At 42.7% G+C, this 26,002-nt stretch overlaps 2 protein-coding genes across 6 annotated transcripts; one reads left to right on the top strand and one right to left on the bottom strand.

Moving 5' to 3' along the window:
* Nucleotides 1-23: 23 nt before the first annotated feature.
* On the bottom strand, nucleotides 24-25,496 carry SLC37A4 (solute carrier family 37 member 4). Of its 5 annotated transcripts, none has more exons than XM_067566581.1 (11): nucleotides 24,962-25,488; nucleotides 19,679-20,218; nucleotides 17,215-17,447; nucleotides 15,044-15,287; nucleotides 13,439-13,597; nucleotides 12,581-12,666; nucleotides 9,356-9,469; nucleotides 7,958-8,023; nucleotides 6,667-6,805; nucleotides 5,143-5,324; nucleotides 24-1,297 (listed from the first exon to the last, which is right to left on the bottom strand). In XM_067566581.1, exons 2-10 carry the CDS (start codon nucleotides 19,824-19,826, stop codon nucleotides 5,158-5,160), a joined length of 1,356 nt encoding a protein of 451 aa, XP_067422682.1. In that variant the 5' UTR covers nucleotides 19,827-20,218; nucleotides 24,962-25,488; the 3' UTR covers nucleotides 24-1,297; nucleotides 5,143-5,157. The 5 variants fall into 5 exon arrangements, 4 of the variants coding, with proteins under 4 accessions (XP_067422682.1, XP_067422674.1, XP_067422687.1 ...); XM_067566573.1 differs by lacking the exon at nucleotides 24-1,297 and adding an exon at nucleotides 2,262-3,248 and having other exon boundaries at nucleotides 24,962-25,163; XM_067566586.1 differs by lacking the exons at nucleotides 24-1,297; nucleotides 7,958-8,023 and adding an exon at nucleotides 2,262-3,248 and having other exon boundaries at nucleotides 24,962-25,157.
* Nucleotides 88-3,413, top strand: TRAPPC4 (trafficking protein particle complex subunit 4). The gene is made up of 5 exons (XM_067566660.1): nucleotides 88-283; nucleotides 705-879; nucleotides 1,137-1,240; nucleotides 2,026-2,152; nucleotides 2,929-3,413. Exons 1-5 carry the CDS (start codon nucleotides 88-90, stop codon nucleotides 3,005-3,007), a joined length of 681 nt encoding a protein of 226 aa, XP_067422761.1. The 3' UTR covers nucleotides 3,008-3,413.
* Nucleotides 25,497-26,002: the final 506 nt, after the last annotated feature.

The following is a 26,002-nucleotide window of genomic DNA, read 5'->3' on the forward strand; positions in this document are numbered from 1 at the left end:
ATCGGAAATGATCGGCTCTCCCACAGTGCACCGCGCTGGCACAAATCGCCAGGCGTGGAACTACATCTCCCATAGTGCCCTGGGCTAATGGGTCGGACGGGAGCCGACATGGCGATCTTCAGCGTGTACGTTGTGAACAAGGCCGGGGGCCTCATCTACCAGCTGGATCACTACGCACCGCGCTCCGAGGCCGAGAAAACCTTCAGCTTCCCGCTGGACTTGGTGCTCAAGCTGCACGACGAGCGCGTGGTGGTGGCCTTCGGGCAGCGGGACAGTATCCGGGGTGGGCGTCCGAGCGGAGGCGCCAGGGAACACCGGGGACCGCGCGGCGCTGGGAGGGCCAGCCGGGGGGGGCCGTGCCCGTTACGGGGCCCGGGGCTGCCTGCCGGGGCGCTGACACAGGACGCTGGAGGGGCTGGGCCGGCTGCTGGGGGGTGTGAGGCGCTGAATCCTCCCGGGAGCTGCCGGGGGGGAGGGACTGTGGTTCTGGCTGTGGCCCGGCCCGAGGGGTGAGTGGTTCCATGGCCCTAGTCACACTCGGAGCGCACACTCCTGGGCGAACACATCAGTTCTCCCCCGGAACGATGACTCCTCGCTAGACCGCACTGGAGAGGCCGGCGGGCGGGGGGCTGTTACTGCAGCTCCTGTTTCTAGGATCGTTTGACAGCAAATCCGCTTCAGCTCCGGCTCTTTGGTTCTTGCAGTGGGGCACGCTGTGCTGTCCATCAATGGCATTGACGTGAACGGCAAGTACACGGCTGATGGGAAGGAGGTGCTGGAGTACCTGGGCAACCCTGCCAACTACCCAGTCTCCATCCGTTTTGGCCGGCCTCGCCTCTCCTCCAACGAAAAGCTCATGCTGGCCTCCATGTTCCACTCGTGAGTTTGCACTGCCAAGTCTAGCCCTCTGTGCCCTGGCTACCATGGCACAGATGATCATTAATAATGCAGGAATGCCCAGCATTTGTGAAGCACTGGCCAAACCTAGAAGAAGCCATATTCCGTCCTGAACAAGCTACACTCTACAAAGACTAACTGAGCGTGCATATAGTGTCCCTTCTTCACCATCACATCTCTAGTAACTTGAAGAGGAATCCTTTATCTCAGACTTAAGTAATTTCTCTTTCTTTGTGAAGGTTGTTCGCAATTGGGTCCCAGTTGTCTCCTGAGCTGGGAAGTTCCGGTATTGAGATGTTGGAAACAGACACATTTAAACTACACTGTTTTCAGACTCTAACAGGTAAGATTTACTGCTCATGTTGTCTGTTAGTTCAGTCTTGGGGCTATTTCTCTCTCTCTGAAAAGATTAATTCAAAATGCTTTTGTTAGACTTGTTGTATGTTGCTGCAAACGTATTGTTTCATGCTTGATCTTTATTCATATGGTATTTCTCTGAATTAGATTTTGTTGCTCTGAGTAAAGGCCCATCAGCTATTTGTAAATCCTCCTGGTGCTCTCTAACTGGATAATGAGTTATAGATGCCAACTGAAATAATCATCCCTTGCCCTTTTCTAGTCCCTTTTATCCTAAAATGGCAAAGCATTTAAACATGAATTAAGCCTCAACTGCTGCCCCCCACAGAATTATCCCCTCTTTAGAACAAGGGAAACAAAGCCATGGACAAGACATGCTAATTGGCCAACATGTCTTTAAGTCTGTAATCTAGATGCAGAATTGAAATAAAACCCAACCTGTATGCTTGAAGTGCAAGACTCTCTTAGAGGTGGTCAAGTATATAGGCATGGTAGCAATGTTGCAAAACATGTTTTGTGCACTTGAAAGGAAAATCACATCCTGCATGTTAGCATTGTTATCTTTCTAAAATACACTCTTCAGTCATTAATCTTTCTTTATATAACTTAAATGAAATAAGACAAGTTTTAAATATTCTTTGCTTGGTGTCAGCTGTTTTCCCATCCTTCCTGTAAACGAGGCCCCTTTTCAATTATATTCCAGAATGTATTTCATAGTATTATTAACTTTGCAGCTTGGTTATGCTAATGCTTATTTCTTTATGGCTCCAGGGATCAAATTTGTTGTGCTCACTGATCCACGGCAAGCTGGGATAGAGTCCCTTCTGCGTAAGATCTATGAGATTTATTCTGACTTCGCTCTGAAAAACCCTTTCTACTCACTGGAGATGCCGATCAGGTACGGAGTAGGCAGATGATGTGTAGAATAACGAGGTACTGAGCATTTGCGCTGCTCGTCCCTTGCAGAGCACTGTACAACCATCACAATACCATACCCTTTGAAGAAGAGAAGTCTTAATACTTATTTAACAGTGGGGAAGCAGACAGTTGATTTTCTGTCAGTGACAGAATTGAAAGTAGACCCCATGTCTTTGGCTCCCATTCCCAGGTCCGTGCACTAAAAATAAACATAAGAGATTGCTGGACTCTATTTCGACCTGTGCTGCTGACTGGTGCTCTGGTTGGCTACCTGACTGCTTTGCACCTCCAGCAAAACTACTGTCTTGGTCAATCAAAAGCCTAACAAGCTTGCTTGATTAAATTCCATAAGGGAGTTCAGCGCTGTCAGGTTCTTGGAGGAGGTTCTCCAAGGACACCAGTCTGATTCCTGTCCTCCACCAAAGGTTAGAGGAAACTTGCTCCCGAGTTGTTCCATTTGAGCAATGTGAAGTGTTCCCCACTGCACTTATAGCCCCTGCAATCAAGCCTTGTTTTTTAAACTGTTTTCACATGTCAGATAGGAAAGCCGAACTCAAGCTGCTTTGTTAATCACAGTCTTTTAATTCAAAATGTCACCATTAGTAGAGTTTGGAATGGAAGAGAAGCTGGTGAAGGCATGGGGCTGTCTTGCAGCTAGTGTTCTCCAATTAAAAACACCAGTATGTGCTGGGTTGTAGATGGAGATTTTGTCACCCCATTCTGATCCTGATGCTTCTTTGTGTGTGACTATTTCAGGTGTGAGCTGTTTGATCAGAACTTGAAACTTGCATTGGAAGTAGCAGAAAAAACTGGACCATTTGGACCAGGATCATAGAGGACTTTAACTGCATCACTCCAGAGCCTCTCCTCACTAGACAGCCTTCCCAGGATCCTGTCTCTGGCTACAGCAGCAAGGGAGTCTGTCACGAGGTCCCAAACCATGCTTTTCTCACCTCCAAAAATGCTGCTTTATTCCATGTGTGTGGAATCCTCCTTTGCCTAACAGTGAGTTTTATTATTATAACTGAGAATGGCCATCTGTGGCTGAAGCTATGATTGTAGCTCTCATGCTGCCTCTGTAACAAAGAGGAAGATAAGACACAACATGGTGGTAATATCTCAGCTAGACACTCTTCTTACTCTGTGTGTACATATATATTAGTTTCTCTGCAGCTTTAATTTATGCCTCAGACAAATGGTTACTTTGGATGTATAAGTAATAAACGTTCCCTTAAAGTGTGGACAGCCGATTAATTCTTGGACTGGACACGTTCGTTCTTGCTAGAGCTAGTATGAACTGGCAGTGTATCACTAGCTTCAGCTGACAGAAAACATGCAGCCTGGTTCTTGTCACTCGGGTGTTCTGCTACCATTCCAACTTGATGTGTGCTTTACTGTGCCCAGAACACTCTTAGAAGGGAGCTACCTCTGCGTGAACAGGAACAATGGATTTCAAGCCGGGGAGGTGTGTAAAATGAAAAAGGAATAAACTGGGGGGGGGGGAAACAGTTCTTAGTGTCTGCACAGCTGTTCTGAGGACTAGCAGCAGGAAGGGCAGCATAAAATGACTACTACTGACTAAGCCTGCTCAATGTAGAAAGAGGAATGCCCTTCATCCAGCATTGACCTCTGGGCAAGAGCTCCCACTTTTTTCTTGGTCCCTTTACACAAGGAATCTCATGGTCCCATTGCATTGCTCCATTTTTATTTTACAGTTGGTAAACAATATTTCTTGATACTCATGATTAAATATCCACTTTAGTTTACTTTTGTACAAGAGTTAGCCATTTTGTTAGGACTGGTCCCCATCTATTGACTGCAGTCTTATGAGAAGATAGCTTCAGCATGGTGCCACTGAGCAGCATTCTAAAGAACTACAGGCCTGCAGGGAGCACTAACAAAAATCCTGATAAGAAAAGTCTGTTAACATAAGACGTTTACTACTCCTAACAAGTAGTCACAATAATAAGCAACCCATATGCTGCAATTGAACCTAACAATATTGTACCTGGGTCAGCTCACTGGAACTGGAGCCATTAGAAATGTAAGCTTTCATCTGAAATAATCATCTACAACCTAATGATAAAAATCTCTCTCAAAGACTTTTCTGGATAAAGCAGAAAGAATGGGAGCTGTACAAAATGTCTGTGTCTGATGCTGTTACTGCATATACTCTTGAACCTGTTTCCTTGGTACTCCAGTGACTACTAGTCTATTTGGTGTTAACCATTGGTTTTGCAGTTCATTAATACTCTAAGGTTTGCCATGGTGATTAATTTAACAGAAAAAGTAACTGTTCTACAATGCTCCCATCTCTGGAATGGAGTTCCAAGAACTTTAGTCATTTGCAGTTAATGAAAAGGGGGCTATTTTGCTGCAATGGCAGGGATCTGCAGTAATTGGTGGACCAATAACTGTTCAGTCTCTGATAGAGCTGGGGGAGCAGTGCTTTTCTTTAGTAATGAGCCAGCGGTCTCTGCTTCTGGGGAGGGAGACACAGAAGGTAGCTCATGGTAGAGGAAGCTGGGTCACAGCTGCAATGACACCACCACGTGGAGGTGAATTAAAATAGGCTCAGGTGCTGGCTAATACTACTATTTCTGTAAGCAATGAGGCTGAATCGACAGCAACGCTATGTCTGAGGCCAGCAGCAAGAAGGCTATATATAGCACCAGGTACCAGTCTTCTGCAGTACTTCTAGCAATCAAGACTACCAAGTCTCTGCTTACTTCACTAACAGTTCTGTAAGACGGAAGGTGAGATGTAAACTAACTGAATAACCAAAAAAGGCTATAGGCATTAAAACATAACAGCCACTGAAGACCTTGTCTTTCCAAACAGGAACATGACTAAAATGAAATGATAAATATTCTGATCTATTTCATCCTTATCTAGGCAGCATTGGTAGGAAACTCAGTCCCAGGCCCGTTAGTCGCCATTCCATGATAGCATCAGGAGCAGCCTTAGTACCTTTGCTGCTCATCTTTAGTCAATCTTCTTGGGTATCCGACCCATCTTGGTGCGGATGTTCCGTAACAAGAAAAAGGCTACAGTGCTGATGGCACATGTTATTTCGGCTACCCAGAAGGCTGTGGCCCAACTGTAGTGCTTGGCTATAGTACTGAAAGGCAGTCCAGCCAGGAAACCACCGACTGCAGGAATAATGGAGAGAAGAGAACAGAGTTAGAGTCCCTACTAGCAGCAGAACCTTCCAGTTTCTCCTGCTGACACTGCTCTTTGCACTGGTCCCTGCATTTATAAAAATGCTGCAAGCCTGACAGCTTGAGGTGTTTTAAACAGTGGACACAGCACTATAACACATAGTAGGGAGCAATTCTGTCCTGCCTAGGGAAATGGAGCTAGTCACTTGATAGCTCCCAACTCTTTTCTTGGGGTCACTCCTTCAGGGTGCCTCAGTAAATGGTCTACGGCCACCCTTTCCTCTCCACTGGATATTTTCACTGCCAGAGAACTCAGGGGAGCAAGTTATTCCTATTCAGCTACCAGAGAAGATACAAGAGCAAGTCCTGTGGCTGCAGTTATCTTTGTTTACAAATGTTTATGATGAAAGTGAGGAATGAGTCGCAGCCTGTCTTGGTGTGAGCAGCTGATATACACATGAATCCTTGACAGATCTGTGCTCTGGCAAAGCTTATCAAAATTTGGACAATGAATTCTTATAAAGGGGGGACAGACAACTAAACAGTGCAGCATTTTCACTTGCGACCAGAAATATGTCTGATCCAAAACTGCACAGTTAAACTCCTCTGAGATTTGCGGAAGTCTGGATCCAAATTTCAAATGGACTTTCTCACATTGTGACCCAGATGTTACAGAAACTCAGGCTTTGTCCAGATCTCAGAATGCTGGTAATAATTCCCAGAGTGTTTGTTTTTCCTTTTTCTTAAGAAAAAAAGATCTTAGAGCATATTAATGTGCAAGAATTGTTTCCTTAATAAGTTAACCCTCTGCACAGTGGCCTTTTATTCTAAAGATTTCACTCGACTGGCAAAGGCCCAGGTTTAATAGTAAGACTTTGACAAGAAGTCTCTAAGGGTGACTTATGAGGCAAGGGTCCCAGAAGGCCCAACAAAAAAGATGCACTTGGTATTGTCAATCTTATCCATCTCTAAATTCAACCTATTAACAATAGGGATATCTGCGATCTCCAACGTTTGTCCTTTGAGACTGCAGTCCTCAACGTGGTCCACAGAGTGCTTCATGGTGGGCTGCAGCATGAAACATTTTGAAAATCAAGTGTAAGATTAGGGAAGTTGCTTAGGGAGAGTGTCAGGTCTGCAGAGCTGTCTTTGTGGAATAAGAAGAGGCTCAATTGCAGAGGTATTCGATTTCAATTCTCTCAACTGTGCTACTTGAGAGACCACCTTCCGTATCAATAAGTAGCAATTGATCATATCAATAATATCAGAGCCCATTTGGAATCTCACCTTGCCACCTTAAGGTTTTTTGTGAGGGCGAGGGCGAGTGACTTACCATTGGCCATTAGTGCAACGATAGCGTGGGAGGTGCCACACAGGTTGGAAGGTGCGCTCTCATTGGCTATCACTCCAAACAATGCAATTGGTCCATAAGAAGAAAACCCAAAGATAGTTCCTAGAATCAGTATCCACAGCTGTCAACACAAGCAAAGAGTAATCAGAAAATGGGATCGCTAAGTTTGACTGCTATGGTTAGACATTGGCTCAATGTCTAAAGCCCTCTCTACAATATATTTCAAACTGAACACTGTTGTGGCTGACACTGCTTCCCTGGCCCACGGATATAAAGTCTAATCTTTTGAAACAGAGCCGGCTCTGCCACATAAGTTTATTTTTAAGATGTTTTTTAACTTAATGCATCCCTGACTGTATTGGTCAGCACATTATCAGTTTGCTAGCAAGAACTTACTTTTACTTATGGTTCGGAACAACAGTCTGAACCATCATGCAGCCAAGTCTCAATATGAAACCCCGTAAATAGGAAGATAGGGTTGCTGTGTTTTGTCAAAGTTTTATTTAATGAGCATTAAGTTACAGTGAAATGACCCAGAAAAGGTGTTTGCTTCATGGTAACCTTTAAAAAAATCATTCTGAAGCATGTTGGTTAAAGGGCATTATAGTTTTAAAGACAGATATTGGTCAAGGCATTTATACCTGTTGTGAGGCACCACCGTTTTGCCAGGAGAAAATCCTCCATTATATTAAAAGATAGTCTGTCTGAACATGGACTCTGAAATTGGAATTTACTCTACCAAACTGGCAATGAAAAGTATGTGAGCAATGGCACCAAATGAAGACCCATAAAGGGCTTATAATTCTTTGCCCGTCTTAAGGCTTTCTGTCTGAGGATTGCAAAATGCTGCATAACTATTAATGGATTAAGCCTCAACATCCCTATGGGGTAAGTGTTATCCCGGTATTACAGGTTGGGAAACTGAGGCAAAAAGATTACTTGCCAAAAGTCAAACAGGAAGTCAATGGCAGAGGCAGGAATAGAAGCCACATCTGGACTCCTTAGCCATAAGACTGCTATTCGTAGTTGTCCATGCTGATTATCTCATCTAAAGAATAAACATCCCTAGAACCTCTCAGTGTTTTGTACTGGCTATATTAAGATTCAGTTAGTTTAGTAAAATAAAAATATGAAGCTCCTTTCAAAAAACTTACAGCACTCTTCATAATGCCATGGTTATAAATCCCATTGAACTAACCAACCTTTCAGACTAGAAAAGAGTCAGTAAAAGTAGAAACAGGCAGAAGGGGTGAGAGAAAAACAAAGCAGAAACCTCCTGTTCTGTTAAGCCTGTGAGGGCAGCGAGAGGATGCAAGGCTACAATCCAGAAGTCATTTTCCTGAAGGAGAAGTGAGGAAACAATAAAAAGGGTAAAAGTGAAATTCCATTTGTTTGACGACCAGCAGGGAGAGAAACAGAAAACACAAATGTCAGGGATTGATGCAGAGAACTGCCAAACTTGTACTGAGAAAATCCTCACCATTAAAGGGATACCATCAGCTTAAACACACTTCTACCTGATAACACTTTAGCTACATGAACCACCTTCCTGGGGTTTGACTTTACTGGAAGTTGAACCACTACCTCTAACAGAAACCTCAAACTAAATGTTCTCTCTGCCATGACTGTTCCTATCGTCTCCCTGCAGAGACAGCTATGTCTCAGACTCCAATTCCCTCTCTCTAGACAGCTGGTTCCACCTCCCTTTTATTCTATTGGAGCTAACAAGCAACATTTGCCACCAGGAATCAGCAGTACTTACTCACCAGTTTTTTCAGGATTCTAATTCCTGCCAACAGGATGGCTCAACAGAAGATCCCTGTATCTCTCTGTAAAGTCATATGCTGCCATGTTACACTATTACTATTACATACAACACCCCAGATAACTTAAATGAAAGAGAGCAGAGGAGAAATTTTCTCTATTTCAGTTTGTTTGCTTTGTGCATTTGGCAGCACTGTGTATAGTCAGTTTGACTCTGCAGAGGAAATAGTGTCTGTCCCTCATCTGTGGGAGTTTCACACAGCAGAATGGAGAGGGAGGAAAATATCTGAATTGTGATAGTAAAATCACCCAAATTGGCAAAGGACTCTGGGGCAAGCCTAGGATCCTGGAGCTATTTTTAGTTGAGTTTGTGAAACTGACTAGACTTCAGGGTGCCAATGCTGCTTTAATTTCTCAGCTGCAGAAAAAACCCATAACTTCCAAACCAGACAAGGTGGTTCTGAAACAGGGCTTCAGAAAGCTATACTACAATCCATTTGATAATTCTTTCAAATAGGATGCCCTTGAATTTTGTACCATCCATTACACATAGGATTATGAAGTCAGAGGAAGAGCTGCAGGTTTCAACAGAGTCTCAGAAGTCATTACTGCTTGAGCATGCTTTGCTAATAGCTAGACTGAACTCCTCTTGGCAGGGTTGGTTCTTCCTTTATTTGAGTGGCACTGAGCATACTGTCAGTACTCAAATTAAAAGATAATGTAGTGTCACAGTTCTACCATTTTAATGCAGAGCTTCCAATGCCACAACACAGGAATCCCCTCCTGTAACCTGTGCTAGTCAGTGTCTGAGTGCAAGAACATTCACCACCATCTAAATGGAACTGATCAATACTTCTGTCACAGCACATGCTGCATGGGAACAAAAAACTACTTGTGCATGGGTTACCTTAGGAGAGTCACTTGTGATTGTGACCCGGAAGAGGTACATGGAAGCAGACATTCCTGCCATCATGGAAAGCAGGAGCACATGTCGAGGATTCCCATAACTTGACAGACCCGCCTGTAACATATTGGAACAGAGAGAGAGAGAATGCACACAGAAAATTAGAGTAATATATGCCAACTGATTCACAGAAGTTAGGGCCAAAGGGGATGAGATGACCTGCATAACATAGACATAGAATCTCACCCAATAATTTCTTTATTAAGCTCATAACTTCTGTTTGAGTTACAGTATATCTAACAATCAAGACTGCTGTCTTTTTGAAAGACTCCAAATGATGTAGAATCCACCATGTCCCAAGGTCAGTTGTACCAGTAGTTAATTATCCTCACTAATTTTATTTGTAGTTAATTTGTCTCAATTCAGCTCCCTACCTAAAGGGCCTTCTACTATCAGAAATCTTCCCAATGTAGGTAACAGTACTTGTAGACCATGATCAAACCACCTCTAAACATTCTTTCGGATAAACTAAATAGATGGAGCTTCTTAAATCTCTCACAAAAGCATATTTTCCAGATTCTAATAATTCTTGTAGCTCTTTTCTGAATCCATTCCAATTTTTCAACATCCTTTTTGAAGTGTAGACACAAGAACTTAGAGCCCTGCAAATCCACACGCAACTGCTGATGCAGTTGTATTGTTTACCATCTTTGCAGATTGCAGATCAGATGTGATTCAAAATTTTGTATCTGTGCAGGGCTCTAACAGTGAGATAGGGTGTTGGTGCAGGTGCGGATACATATGGAATGCAGATCGCGGGTGTATACAAGTTAATTATCATAGATGTGGATCCAAATTTTTGTATCCACGCAGGGCAGAACTGGATAGAGTAATCCAGTAAGGGTCACACTTATGTCACATTCAGAGGTAAAACAACACCTCCCTAACTTTTACTTGTGATTTCCATGCTTACACATCCAAGGATTACATTAGCCCTCTTAATTACAGCAGCAGGGTGGGAGCTCATGTTCAGCTGGTCATCTACCATGACACAAGTCTTTTTCAATGTCACTGTATTCCAGGATACAGTCCCCCCATATTGTGCAACCTACATTCTTTGTTCGTAGATATGTGACCCTGAATTTAGAATGTTGTTCAAATGAGCCCACCTTATCAAGCAATCTAGAGCTGCCTGGATAACAAACCTGTATCTATCATTATTTGCCAATCCACCAATTTTTGGTGTCTTCTGCAAATTTTTCCAGCAATTATTTTATATATTCTTTCGGATCATTGACAGATATTGACTAAAACTGGGCCAAGAATATAGAACCTACCAGAAGCACCTTTATTGCATGATGATTCCCCATTTACAATTTTTTTCACTATCATTAACCAGTTTTTAATCCATTTAATATGGGCTACATTAATCTTATATAGTGCTAAGTTTTTTTAAAAATCAGAATATCATGCAGCACAGAGTCAACTGCCTTACAGAAGTCTATTATATCACCACAGTTACCTCTATCAACCAAATCTGTAATCTCATCAGAAACAATGTTAGCTGGAGATCTCCCTTAGAAACTTGTGACACAGGCACTGCCCACCACTACAGAGCTGGAGTGAATTTCTCTCATCTGGACTTTTCGTTACATGGGTGGAGGTCAGGGAATGTGGCTATAAATACACAGGATTTTATAATTTAAACTGTAATTTTACCTTCCATCCCTCATTCACACAATCACATAACCAGGTTTTTACTGCTTTACAACATGTGGATATTTGATATCTGTATAATATAATCTGCTTTTATGGCCTTGTGTTTTGCAGTGCAATGCTGCAAATGGTAACATTATAAGATGTTATAATCTAATTCGGTTTGCAGTACATATAAATCTACTGAAAGCTTCTCTCTTATGGACACCAGAAACACATGATTAATCATAGGGCTGTGAGAAACTTTTCTAACAAAACCAGGCAAAACTCACTTGGTTTTCAGTTTCATTACAAAACGCAATCCAGATCTGCAAGTCTTTGACTACCCTAGCTGAGTTTTGAACTACTATTTTGGGTAGAAACTATGACTGATTGTTCTGACAGTTTCACGTGAGGTTTCACTTTGTGTTTGGGGTTTGTTTGAATGAGAATCTGAGAGCAAAAGTGAAGAGGTGAAAACCCACAAGAAAGGAAGTGGGGTTGCACAAAACTCTGAATAAAACCAATGAACTCTAGATTAGTGTACACTGGTCTGTATATTACCATGTGAATTCATTCATATCTGAGATTGTTATAGGTGGTTATTTTTCTCATAGGTAGCTTTATCTCTTTGCAGAAATGTCTATTAATCACACAAGACTAAGCTAACCTTGGAAAGTCTCAGCTAGTGACTTTCACAGCACAGATCCACTTTTGTGCTAGTCTGCTTTACAGTCATATTTATTACTTCCATTATCTAGAAAAGGGCTCCAGCAGGAGCTCTGCACAACACAATACATGTTATGCCTCCTCTAGACCAAGTGAATACTAGATGGTGTCACTAATCCTGACAACAGTAAGAGTCCCAGGGTACCTTCACTATTACAGGACTCCAGCAGGGCAGTGCTAGGACTCTGATAACACCCATCAGGCTGCATTTCCATATGCTTCTTGACTCATTGATTTGGAAATTATCAAATACGTTAATGGACTACACCTATGTCCACCCACCCCAACTCTGTGCAGTGCAGATCAGGGATGGCTTGGATTTTGGAAAATTACAGCAGATCAGATACAGTTTCAGCCAAACACCAGAAGTTTGTGGGAGGGAGGGACCAGAAAATAATTTTGAGAATGACCACCTCTAATATGGGGGGGGCACTTACACCCCACCCCCACCTCTGAGCACAGAGCATGTTGGCTGGGATTTTCAAAGAAGCCTAAAGGAGATAGGTGTCAAAATCCTATTGAAATGGGAGTTGGTCACCTGCTGGAAAATCCCAGTTGTTAGAAAGTAAAGATTTTGTATCTTCTGATGTGTTTACAAAGAAAAAAAAATCAACTAATGTTGATTAGTTGGCCCCCAGCCACAAGACTCCCCCCTCCCCCACGAACTGACCACCAACACCTTTGTAGTTCTCTCACCCCTGGAACATCCACAGTCAGAGTTACCAGATATTTCAGTTATTACACTGAGAGCTACCAGCTTTGCTATTGAGAATAATGGAGTGGACACGGTTCCAGGCTGCTTACCTGTGCTACTGCTTTGTCAGAAAGATACCCAGCAGCAATGCTTCCTGCCAGTCCCCCAATTTCCAAAGCACTCATATAGGAACTGCCTAGAACACAGGATAAGGAGATGGTTAGGCAATCAGATCCAGGTAGGAAACACAAAACAATTTCTTATTAATGGTTTATGTTTGTACACAGTGAGCAGTTCAGTATAAAGGCAGTAACAGGGAGAATGGAGCAACTAGCATGAAATGCTTACACTTTGCCTTGTCTCTCAGTTTCCCAAGTTCTCAGAGCCATCTGATATTGTTTGTGGTTTTTAGTTAAGTGGTGTTTGAGTTAACTGCTGGTGCGTAGTGCCACACCAACAGCCTAGAAGACTGAAATCTTCTGTCCACAGAGGAGGTGCAAACCAGGCAGCAGCATGGCAGACTTCTCCCACGCATTGTCTCCCTGCCAGTGTGCCCTAACATTGATCTATAAGAACCCCTTGAGGTGAGGTAAGAAGACTGTTCAAATCACCATGACTAAATCAAATCAATTTGTGCCCTTTGTGCTGGGGGTTTCTTGGTCATGGACACCTGGTCATTAGGAACTGGTCAGACACACAAACTCATTTCACATATGCCACCAATTAGCCAGCGAAGGACACTAACTTTTAGTTGCTACAAGCCTGGGCTGAATTTGAACCTGTGACCTAATGAGGAAATGCATGTATTTCTTGACCATTCTGCTTTGCCAGTCAGTAACCCTAATCATCTGGACTGGTATTTTCAAAGACACTCCGATCCTATTAAAATAGGAACTGGACACCTCGCTCCTTAAGGAATCTTTGAAAATCACAGCCTTAAGCTTTAAAATGAGACTGTTGTATCTTACCCACAAGAGCAGACTGTCCTCTCTCCTGGATCAGGAAGAGCTGACCCCAATCTGTACAGCATGTCTTCACTCCAAAGACAACCAGGTAGCCAGTTGAAAGGACCCAGAGGTATGGCGAGAGTAGCAGTTCTGCCAGGGTGCTGTCATCTCTGGAAGAGGCTGAAAGGAGAATTAGTAGAAACACTGTTACACCACTTGGACATAGCAATGGGACAATCAACCCAGTAGTGATCTACAGGCAGATTATGCAGTGGGAGCAGCATTGTAACAGTAACGCTTTTCTAAATATAGAAGTAGTTCATAATAACTAGCACTGAATGGCCACTTCTACCACCCATTTGCTGTGTACAAAGAAACCTGTGGCATTTATTCCACTTCATTAAAAAGCTCACATGGAAAAACTACATTTTACTTTCCATAACTTCGCTCTGTTGTGGTTTTCAGTGAACACTTCCCATAGAGGATGTTGCAGAACATACTGTCTGCTTCTCCAGATTTTGTTTCTAGTCCTTACTAATCTGCGAAAGAAGCTGTGTACATCCCAGCAGGGACACTGTGTTTCAGCAAGCTGCTTGGTTCTTACATGAATCTGCCAGTTGTCTACTAACCCTCATATCCCCAAAACACATGATGGTAGCAATTGTGTTCCCATGATAACTATCAAATGCCAATTCCAGCAGCAAAAGGTTTACAGGGTGATACAGAAGTCAGTACTTTACATATATTTTTGTAGGCCTTTAAATCCAGTGACAGTCCCTATGTTGCAACAACCCTAACCCTACATGCCTTTTGTTCTCAAGAGAAGCGTCATGTTCCAATGAATTGAACCAACATTTATTAACTACATGTCCTAGTTCAGGATACCAAATGTTGAGCAGAGTCCGCTCAAACCAGGGGTCAACAAAACAAGAGGCAGAATACTCTGTTTATTGGAGATATGTAGGGACATGCCAAAGTCAGCACTTCTCTCTGCTGTTCAGTAAGTAACAAGTAAGTAAATAATTATGTTTTGCACTAGAACCCTATGCATGACTGGGGTCCTGCAGGATCTGCTGCCATAATAGTGGGAGAGGGTGGTAGTATGATTTTAAGAAGTTCCACGCAGGGAGAATCTCAGATCACCACATAAATAATTTAAGACCCCATGGTAAATAGAAAAGTATTAACATAGAGACATTTTATAGATGGGAAGATTATAGCACACAGAGCTGAAGTAACTTATTGAGGGTCACACAGGCAGTGGCAAAATCGGGATAGATGCAAAAGGGGGTCAGGGTCTTTCCCCACCCTACGAGATTCCATTAGATGACAGTCTTTCACACAATCCAGGTCACCAATACTTTCACACTGTGAGAGAGACAGGAGTTAAAACACACAGGTATTCCCTAATCATGATACCACAAGTTTTCTCACAACATAAGACTGCAAGCAGATCTGTTAAACGCTGCTGAGCACCAAGTTCAGTAAATGGGAAGGGCTTGGCTCCTGCACCAGGGGCTGGAGGGACACTCAGACTACCAAATTTTGGTAGAACACATCCCATTTCCTCTTGGTCCTGCTGCTGCCTGTGCTCCTTAATTGTAAGAGAAGGAGACTAATGCTCACCTTTTTTCCCTTTCGTGGCTCCTGATTCAATGTTTGGCAGCCCGACATCTGACGGCTCATTTTTAATCAGGACAAGACAAACAAAGGAGGCACCCATGCAGATGAAGCCAGAGATAGACAGAGTTGTGCGCCAGTCATAGCTCAGAGCCATCAAAGCAGCAACAATGGGGCCCAATCCACCAGCCAGATTCATGCTGGTGGAGAGGATTGCCCACCACGTCCCAAACTGGGAAGGTTCAAACCACTGTGAAACAGGGAAAGAGAGTGTGAGCAAAGTGCCATGGAGTGGGGATTAGACTCAGCTCCAAAAACCTGCAATTAAGTCCAATGGTGGCCAATTCAGATCTTAGCAGACAGAGGTTTATAAAACTGAATATCAAAATATTTTACTCTTCAGTATCCCCTTCCATCCATGAAATTCAGAGCTTTTTGCAAACATTAATGATGTATGCCTCAGAGACTCTGGCCCTGTGAAGTAGGTCAGATTTATTCCCATTTACAGATGAGGAAATTAAGGTACAGGAAGAGCTCTAACTCACTTGATGATGCTGTCACCCTGGAAAGATTTGCCTGCACTGTACCATATGAAAGGATAACCAAGTGTTTCAGCTTGTAACCTTAGGGGCATGATCCTTACTGCAGTGAATATTGAGTGAGCTCAGCACAAACTGGGCCCTTGCTGACAGAAAGGTCGCTGTGGGCTCAATCCTGCTTCTAATGGAGTCAATGGTACAACTTCCATTGATGCCGTAGGGAGTAGGATTAGGCCCCATGTAATTCAAATACTTTGTTGACAGTCTTCTGTTATTTGATATTCTGTCTTCATTTTCAGTGAGCTACCTCCTCTGTGTATAAACAGCCCTATATGAAAGGCATCTTCTCCTCCCAACTCTCATTCAGGATAGAGAAGAGGAAGCGTGAAAGCTTCATGGAGAGAGAAGCCTCATATACAGGTGATTAGTTGTTCATTCCTCCATTTCTCAAAGGCACCTGTCCACATTTTTACATACCCCATTCCCAGGATTAGTCTTGCACAGAGAACAGAAATAGGACTATTGGATTAGAGAGAGGTTCCTGCCAATGTTAGTATGGTGGAGGAGAAGGACATGGCCTTCTCCATGGCAGTTCATTCTTTGTTTCTGCCTTAGAATAAGTCATTTGAACATTTCTGCAGGGAACCACAGGTACCAGCCCCTAGTTTCATAACATTAAGCTTTTTTCCCTCTCAGCTAAATTATCCAATTGTGGCTTCTGTGGCAATCTAAACAGACACACAATTCAGCAGGAGTCCTGCTCACATGGTGTTCTGAATGTCATTTGATATTCTGTGTAGGCAGACTGGATTTTTTTTTCTCCTGGGGGCAGAAGGTGTAGGTATCATTCTCCCAAAATATTCTGAAATGCAACATGATATGGCTTGTGATTTATAACTCATGTGACCACTGCCAGTTCAAACCAAACTTTAATTATCATTCCCTCTCTCAGCAGTGGACAAATACTAAAATGAAGAGGCTAACTCAGGGGCTGGAATCCAGCAACTGGGGTTTCTCATGACTACAAATTCTGCTGCTAGGGAGATTTAACAAATTAAACTATAATCAGCAACCAAAGCGTCTTGCTTAAGATAAATGAATGGAGTAACTGACTCTCCAACTTTAGTATTCTTGGCTTGAATAAGCAGCAGGAGGCATATGAGACTCCTATTCCAAGAAGGGCAGGGGATAGAGCAGCTTGGAGTTCACCCACAGACATCATGCCTGGAGCCATACGTAAACAGCACTCTCTGCTAGGAGAAGTGGGAACAGCTATGAATTTGCCCATGATCCCAGAACAAGCATCCTTGCAGTATTCTCTATACAGTACCTGCTCTGAAAGAAGTTAGGACAAGAGCTGCTACGAACTTCCCACAAAGCAGTCATGCCTGTATCATCCTCTACTCATTGTCTTCTGATCAGTACTTAATTTGTAATGAAAGAGGTGCTGGGGTTCAAGCAATTTTTTTACTTTCATAACTCATGTGGCAAGCCCAGAGGTGCCAGGACTATGAACTGCCAAGCCCAGAGGTAGCGGTGTAAGTGCTCAGCCCTGGCACAAGTTAAACACTCCTCCTGGTATATAAGTCTGGGACTGCATCCCTGCCAAAAAAAAAAAGATTTTCAAAGTATACTTACTTTGCGCAGTATCTTCCCACACGGTGGCCACCCCAGTCCTTGTGCCAGCCCGTTCAGGAACCACAGCCCTGAAAAGACTGTTACAGTAGAACTCCAAGAAAAGACAACATTGACTACACCCACTAGTAAAAGGCCAGATGAGAAGAGCCAGCGGGCACTCATTTGATCAGAGAGGACTCCACTGATAAATTTACTGATAGCGTAGGCTGCAGACTGGCTGCTGGTGATGAGACCTGCAATAAATTAGAACCCAAAGGCATACTTCAGTAACACATTTTATAACAAGATGGTTAATTCAGCCAGGTTCCTACTGGGGCACACTCAAGGAGTTGTCATTCAGGCAGAAATCAGTTCCTCTAGCTATTATTAGAATGACAACAGCTTTCTAGTTGGTTTCAAGAGGCGTAATCAGGATTCTAAGCAGGATGCAGACTTTAATATTAGTATCTGAGCTGAGATAGATGTAAGAATATGACAAGTAGAGTTTTTTTGTTTTTTCTTTCCAAAGCACATGAGGACTTCAACTCCACTGTAGTTATAGAGACTGTAGGTTTACAGTTTCACCAAACTGAAAACCCAACCATTCCATGCTGTTTGTAAACCATAAATCATTGAACACAAAGAAGGATTTATAAAACAAGAAGCATTAGTGCTACCAATAGGCATCTCCAAATAAACTGTTTCCCAATCTTTTTAGGCACCTGTGTCAGTTTACCAGACTATGGCTCGTCTACATGGAGAAAAAGCCTGGAACAACTAGTGTGGAATAGCGATTCTACACTGTTTCCCCTTGTGACACTTTTATTCCACACCAAGGTTTATCCACGTATGACTGTCTGATTATTAATTGAACTCCCATATAGATCCACCTGTACTGATGACATTTTGTCTCAAATATTCACCTTAGGTCAATAAATCCTGATAATCAACATAACAGATCCTCAGCTTAATTCTCTTACTTTCCATGCCCAGCACTGATACATGAAGGATACGATGAACTGCCAAGCTATTGAACTGAACAGATTTAAGGTATTGTAGACATCAAAGGCTTATCGTGGTTTACCAAGACTAGAGGAGACAACTGAATTTTTCAAACAAAACCATGTTTGAACCATTTTGTCCAACAAGTCTCTCAACACACCCCTTCAAGGCAGAAAACTGGATTGCAGTTAACACTGATTCCAGTCCCAAGTTCTGACTCATTTTAGTGCAGAAAAATAATATATATATTTTAAAAACTACTGTTTTACCTCGGGCAGAAGGTAATTAATTTCAGCAATATTAGATTTTTCTGCTTATCCACCCACTAATGAAACAAACAAAATATGGTGATGGACAAAAAACTTTTTGTTGTTGCTACAGTCTTCTTGAGCCTCAAACCAAATAGCATCCCTGATAAAACAAGGGCTCTACATTTGTTTTACTAAGATATAACTGGGTTTACACTGTTCCTTTCACTACTCATTTTTTGAAAGAGTCCATCCAGTTTAATGAATCAGAGAGAGATTGCTTTGAATTGTGCTGAACTGAATATGTGTTGCTTGGTTCTGAGACTATTTTGACACAGCAGAAGCTTCCAATATGTGAGATCAATTCTACAGTAGCAGAGGAATAGACAAAATTACTTCATAGGCCTCTTCCATTTTTTTATTACTGCAACTCTTGCAGATTAAGAAGTGACTTTTTAAAATTAACATTCTGAACAATTAGAGGGAATAATTTGTCCAAAATATAGGCTCTGTTTAAAAAAAAACCCAAACCAAAATAAAACTCCCCATTTAAAAAAAAATCAAACTCAATAGAAATCTCCCTTTGGTTTTGTAAAAATTCCAACACAAAAAGATTTGTGTGTGTTTGTTTTTTAAATAAACACTGTAGCAGTTTTAGTGCCTTAGATTTACAAAAGGAAAATAACTGCACAAAAAGTGAAACTGATTAACTTTGAATGACCAAGCTGAGTAAAACAAATGAGCAACAAATGAAACAGCTCCAATGGCAACAACAATTAATTTTAAAACATCTATTTAATTTTAAATAATGTAAGTGGTATAGCCAAAGAAGGAAATCTTTAAAAAAAAAAAAAAAAACAGATATGGATTTTTAACTGGGCATTGTCACTTTTAGATATTATCAGTGAGGCACACAAAGCATGCACTACCACTTCAAATTTTTTTACTACAAAATATAGACCAAATTCAGCTTGCCTTACTCACTTGCACAGTCTCACTGAAGTCAGCAGCACTATAGGCACTTGCATGAATAAAGATATAAAGATTTGGCCCTAGATATTAAAGATTAAGTTTCTAGGGAGAAATAAACCAAAATTCTACAATAGATGATTTCTCTCTCCACTTCTTCAGGTAGATAGAACATACATTTAATAGATGGACTCTGGTAACACAACATAACCAGATATACACCAAGAGAAAACATGCACAAACTCTATCACAAAGAAAGTTCTTACCCAAGTCATCTTTGTCCAGTTCTATTTCCTCCATGATTGAGGGCATTACAAATGAAAATGTTTTTCTATTGAAATAGTACAGTGTGTAGCCAACAAACATGGCAGTGAATATTACTGTTCGGTAGTAACTGTAACCCTTATCCGCCATGGTGCAGTCAAAGCAATATCCCAAGAAAGAAAGAAAAAAATCCTGTCAGGATAATTTGTCCTCCCTTTTACAAATCCAGCTCACAGCTGCGGCGAATAGTTATTATAAAAGATTTTTTATAAAAGGAACTGCTTGTAAATCTGAGAAAGGATATAGTTTAAAAAAAAAAAAAGTTGGAACAAAAGAGCAGTTTTGAATGAAGAAAAGTAAAACAGCAGATATCAGGGTGTCCGAAGTGGAAGCTGAACTTCCAGTCAGAATTTACATCCTGGGATATTTATGCTGAGCTACAGCTTTGTTGATGTTCTCTTTTCTTCTCCCTTTTGTTTACAGCTACTTTCTGGAGAATTATTAACTTAGGGAACTCTGTCATTCAGGACATAACTACCAGCCTGCAGAAAAAGAAAAAAGTAAAGTTAGCTTGTGATAAGCAGCACTGTACGCAAAGTGGAAAGATTAGAGGAGTCTTGCTCAGTAATTCTCCTCTGACCCCTGAACTCAAACAGAACAGATTGAAAACAATCAATCCCTTCCCAGAAAAAAATTTTAAACTAGGTTCTCTACAAGGAAAAGATAGGGTGGATTAAAGTGCTACAGCTTCAACAGGCAGTCTGCATTTAGTTTCTGGTGTCTTTTTCAGTGACTCAACAGGTATATTATATAGCTGTGACCTTCTCTGTCTGCCCTTTTGGTGGTTCAATACTGCTGAGTTAGCATCTCCCTACTTAATTAATGTGTAGACAGAAGATGAAATTTCTTCTGTATGCAATAAGCATTTCCAGAAACAAATTAAATTTATCAAGATAGTTTTGTAATTTTTTCAGTGGAATGAAAAGTTAATGTTATTTTCCGTGGCTAAAACACAATCACCCACCTAGGACTGTGATATAGTCTTATTCAAATTTTCAGAATCTGCAAGTGATTGCATGGCTCTATCTAATTCAATCCCCTTTCTCTAGCGGTAAATGTATCTGTGGAAGAGTCCAGGACAGTGATCCCTAAGCTTTTGCTGAACTGTATCTGAGCAACATATTCTTGTATCTGGAAAAGCAAAGAAACTGAAAAAACTTTGTGGGGGGCGGAGAGGCATGCAAAAGAGACACAGATGCAACAGGACAAAAGACTTGATTCAAGACACAAAGCAAATAAATTGGCAACATTTATCCCAGCTGTAAAACCACTGAAGTCAATAGCATTACACTAAGATTATATTTTGGATAAGGACTCATTAACAGAGACAGGATAATTGGGTAACTGCCTGCGACTACATAACGAGGTTTGAGAAATAATGAATGCAGAAATTCAAAGAGAGCAATGGAATATGCAAAACAATGAAAAGTAGTCAAGCATGGAGTTCTGATGCAAGTCTTCAGACCATTAGCAACTGCACTCTTTTTGAACAAGGAAACTGCATTCAAGCTCATTTATGCATTTTGGAGACCAATCAATACTTCAAAAGAAATCAAAAAGAAAAGATGCCCTGACAGTATGGCGATAATACCTGAGCAGCAGCATGGAAAGAAAATCTTATGAACTATGAAAAATAATTTTTAACATTCATATGGAGTTATTCATCTTCAAAGTGCTTTATAAACATAATGCTGAGAATCTAAGTTCCTTGTGGAAGAGGCAATATCTCAATGTATGTATTGTGCAGAGTGTCACGCTCACTGGATTGGTAGGGGGGCATTTATTATATTATTTAACATCAATATGTCAAAATCATAATAATTCATATGAGATATGCCGTGTCAGGTCCTGTTAGAAAGGCTAAAATGTGCTAAGTAAGACGATAAAGTTTATGTTCATGTGTTATGTGTGCAATGGAAGTTATGGATATGTTTGATATATCTGTATTTCAAATTGTGCTGTGTCTGGACGACACCCCAGACAGGATGGCTGCAGCACAAGCCTGCTTAATTGCCTATTAAGACATTCCCAGGTACAGGGGGCCAAGGCATTTGCAGACTTGTATAGTCCCTCTGGTATCTGGATGGGTCTCAGTCCTTTGATTCACAGCTTCAGTTGTAGATGAGTTGATCCAGAGGTAGGTGAAGACTGAAGACAAAATGGAGGTGGTACAGCTGCTTTTTATGTCCTTTGGCCTTTACCACACTGCTTGTGGAAATTTAAAGAAATAAGATGAAGTCCAGGGTCACATGAGTAAATCCTGGTGACTCATCAGGTGTAGCACCTGAGATCTTTCCCTGGGCTTATTGTACCTTTGAGTTCCCTTAATGGGCCATCAAGCAGCTAGTGATGCAGCCATTCTGTCTGGGGGGTGTCACCCAGAAACACAGCACAAGTTGAAATACTGATACATCAAACATATCCATAACTTCCAATGCAAATATGATACATGCACATAAACAGTATCATCATACTTAGCAAATTCAGCCAGCATCACAGAGGGGAGCAGCCCTCTGTGGTGAAAGAACAGGTTCAGAACTATTTAGAAAAGTTGGACACGCACAAGTCCATGGGGCTGGATGCAATGCATCCAAGAGCACTGAGGGAGTTGGCTGATGTGATTTCAGAGCCATTGGTCATTATCCTTAAAAACTCCTGGCAATCAAGGGAGGTCCTGGATGATTCAAAAAAGGCAAATATAGCACCCATCTTTATAAAAAGGGAAGGAGGAGGATCTGGGGAACTACAGACCAGTCAGCCTCACCTCAGTCCCTGGAAAAATCATGGAGCAATTCATCAAAGAATCCATTTTGAAGCACTTGGAGGAGAGGAAGGTGATCAGGAACAATCAGCATGGATTCACCAAGGGCAAGTCATGCCTGACCAACCTGATTGCCTTCTATGACTGGCTCTGTGGATGTGAGGAAAGCGATGGACATGATACACCTTGACTTTAACAAAACTTTTGATACAGTCTCCCACAGTATTCTTATCAGCAAGCTAAAGAAGTATGGGTTGGATGAATGGACTATAAGGTGGATAGAAAGCTGGGTAAATCTTCGGGCTCAACAGGTAATAATCAATGCGTCAATGTCTAGCTGGCAGCCGGTCACAAGCGGAGTGCCCCAGGGATTGGTCCTAGGGCCAGTTTTGTTCAACATCTTCATTAATTATCTGGAGGATGAGGTGGATTGCACCTTCAGGAAGTCTGTGGATGATACTAAGTTGGGGGGAGTGGTAAATACACTGGAGGGTAGGGATAGGATACAGAGTGGCCTAGACAAATTGTAGGATTGGGCCAAAAGAAATCTGATGAGATTCAACAAAGACATGTGCAGAGTCCTGCACTTCGAACGGAAGAATCCCATGCACAGCTACAGACTAGTGACTGACTGGCTAAGCAGCAGTTCTGCAGAAAAGGTCCTGGAGTTTGCAGTGGACAAGAAGCTGGATCTGAGTCAGCAGTGTGCCCTTGTTGCCAAGAAGGCTAACGGCATACTGGGCTGCATTAGTAGGAACATGGACAGCAGATCGAGGGAAGGGATCCTTTCCCTCTATTCAGCACTGGTGAGAACACATTTGGAGTATTGTGTCCAGTTTTGGGCCCCCCACTACAGAATGGATGTGGACAAATTGGAGAGAGTCCAGCGGAGGGCAATGAAAATGATTAGGGGGCTCGGGCACATGACTTATGAGGAGAGACTGAGGGAACCGAGCTTGTTTAGTCTTCAGAAGAGAAGTGTGAGGGGGAATTTGATAGTATCCTTCAGCTACCTAAAGGGGCAGTCCAGGGAGGATGGAGTAAGGCTGTTCTTAGGGGTGGCAGATGATAGAACAAGGAGCAGTGGTCTCAAGTTGCAATGGGGGAGGTCTAGGTTGGATATTAGGAAAAACTTTTTCACTAGGAGCGTGGTGAAGCGCTGGAATGGATTACCTAGGGAAGTGGTGGAATCTGCATCCTTAGAGGTTTTTAAGGCCCGGCTTGATAAAGCCCTGTCTGGGATGATTTCATTGGGATTGGTCCTGCTTTGAGCAGGGGGTTGGACTAGATAACCCGAGGTCCCTTCCAACCCTAATCTTCTATGATTCTAATTATATTAAAAAGTTGGCCTTGTCTGAAGACTGGCATTTCCACAGATAAGCTCCCAGTAAGCATGAAAAGCCTTTAGGGTGTAGCATTCCTCTCTTCAAAATGAGGAATGAGGAACATTTTGAGTGTATAATTTGGAAACACTTATCACATTTTTCTCATTAGGGTTTATTTTGTTTTAAACTCAAACTAGAAACCTGAATCTAATTGTAAGAACTCCGCATGGGAAGACTCCCTCTAATTTTCAGGCAGTTTTACAAACATCTGGTTCTTTTCATGGATTTTGCTATGTATTTCAATAAGACATTTAAAACTTCATTTCTTTCCATCTGTCATGGCTTGACTGCTCTGCCTGCTCCAAAATCAGCCCACATGCAGAAAAGAAGAGACACTACATTTTACCTAGCTATGTATTTCTCACATACCTATCATTGTAGTATCTAGGTATTATTAAGTATGTTGCAGCTATCAGCAGAAAGTACCTAGAGCTATATGGTGCATGTGATATGGTTTGATTCACCAAGGTTCAGTGCTCAAAGCTGCCACATTGATACAATGCGAAATGAACCATATCAACAGCTAGCACTATCAGCCCATTACTATTTGTATTACAATAGCACCCAGAGAACTAACTGCGATCAGGGCCTCATCATGCTAGGCACTGCAGCAAAAAACAGTCCATGCCCTAAAAACTTTAAAAGCTAAAGCTGACCCTCTTCCTCTTTCAAGTCCAGTATTCTGCCTCCAGCAGCAGCCAAACTTGATGCTTCAAAGGAAGTTGAAAAACCCCACAACACACCCAATGACCTGTTATTGCCATACACAATGGGGATGAGGCTTGGGAGAGGTTCCTTCAAGACCCTCTGCTGAACAGATGCTGCCTTGAAAAAGAGGACAACATTACCCCTATAATGGTTCATTAAGTTACTCAATCCTCTTAACAATCCATCTACAGTATTTAAAACTAAGTTATCTAAGAGCTGGGATGCAACATGTTATATGCTACCCAGGTCTGATGATATTACATATACAGCACCAGAAAGCATACGAGACACTCAGGTTCCTGACTCCAGGAATTTACTCTTAACAGAAACATTACTCTCTCTTATCTATTTCAACATATGCATTTCCCTACCTGAGTATGGAAAGTACAAGATTTAGAGCAGGCACTGAATCAGTTTTGAACCCAAAGGACTAGGTGAATGGTGGGGCCAAGGCAGCTTGCACTACTGCAACTGGAGCTGCACAGATATAGATAAAGGACTGGGGTGGGCAGGGAGTAAGAACTAAATATAAAAGTCTCTTCAGCTGCTTGTCCTTGAGGTGAAAGCTCACCCAGGACATGGATGCCAACCAAGCAAAATACTAGAGAGCAACAATAACCCAGCTGAGCTCAGGAGGGCAACATGGGGCAGGGACTGCAGGATGTAAGTGGGGAAGGGAACTTGTGCTGGGTGGCGGGGGTATGTGCCTTAGGGGTCCAGTCAGTGTATGTCTGTGGGGTGAATGGTTACGTGGCTGGGGGTGTGTCTGAGTGTGGGATTATGCCTGAGGGAGTTGGTCGGTATGTGTCTGTGGTGTGGATTACGTGGTAGAGGGTCCATGTGGGGGGGGTCAGTCCATGGGGGGAGTCTTGTGGCTGGGGATGTGGGGTGGGTTACATGGCTGAGAGGTCCATGGGAGTCTGGGGGTAAGGGGCTACATGGCTGGGAGGCTATCGGGGAGGTGTGTGCCTGAAAAGAAGAATGCTGGTATACGTCTGTGGGAAGGGGGGTGACATGGCCGGGATGTCCACGGGAGGGCTGTCTGTGGGGGTGAATGTTTGCATGGTGGGGGGGGGGGGGGCTATGTGCCGGAGGAGAGGCGGTCAGGGATTGTGTGGGGGGGGTTACATGGCCAGGGTGTCCGGGGGGGGGGGGGGGGCTGGGTGTGGGGGTGGGTTTTTACATGGCTGAGGGAGGGGGGCTATGTGCCTGAGGAGGGGCTATCAGGGATCGTGTCGGGGGGTTACGTGGCTGGGGGAGCGGGGGCTATGTGCCTGAGGAGGACAGGTGCCGGGCGGTCGGTCGGTCGGAGAGCGTGTCCGTCTGTCGGCGGGAGCGCGGCACCCGGCAGGGTACGGCAGGTCACCGCACCCAAGGGTTTCCGGCGGGGCCCGAGGCCGGGGCCCGAGGGA

The sequence above is a fragment of the Emydura macquarii genome, unplaced genomic scaffold (genome assembly GCF_026122565.2).
Source record: "Emydura macquarii macquarii isolate MOO-44397 ecotype Brisbane River unplaced genomic scaffold, CSIRO-AGI_Emac_v2 contig_312, whole genome shotgun sequence".
NCBI lineage: Eukaryota > Metazoa > Chordata > Testudines > Chelidae > Emydura > Emydura macquarii.

Coding starts and splice junctions, on each gene's coding strand:
- TRAPPC4 (XM_067566660.1), top strand. CDS start 88: ATGGGTCGGACGGGAGCCGACATGGCGATCTTCAGCGTGTACGTTGTG. Junction 880..1,136: donor CTGGCCTCCATGTTCCACTC/GTGAGTTTGCAC, acceptor TTCTTTGTGAAG/GTTGTTCGCAATTGGGTCCC. Junction 2,153..2,928: donor TCACTGGAGATGCCGATCAG/GTACGGAGTAGG, acceptor TGACTATTTCAG/GTGTGAGCTGTTTGATCAGA.
- SLC37A4 (XM_067566581.1), bottom strand. CDS start 19,826: ATGGCGGATAAGGGTTACAGTTACTACCGAACAGTAATATTCACTGCC. Junction 17,448..19,678: donor ACTGGACAAAGATGACTTGG/GTAAGAACTTTC, acceptor AATTTATTGCAG/GTCTCATCACCAGCAGCCAG. Junction 5,325..6,666: donor CGTTGCACTAATGGCCAATG/GTAAGTCACTCG, acceptor TTATTCCTGCAG/TCGGTGGTTTCCTGGCTGGA.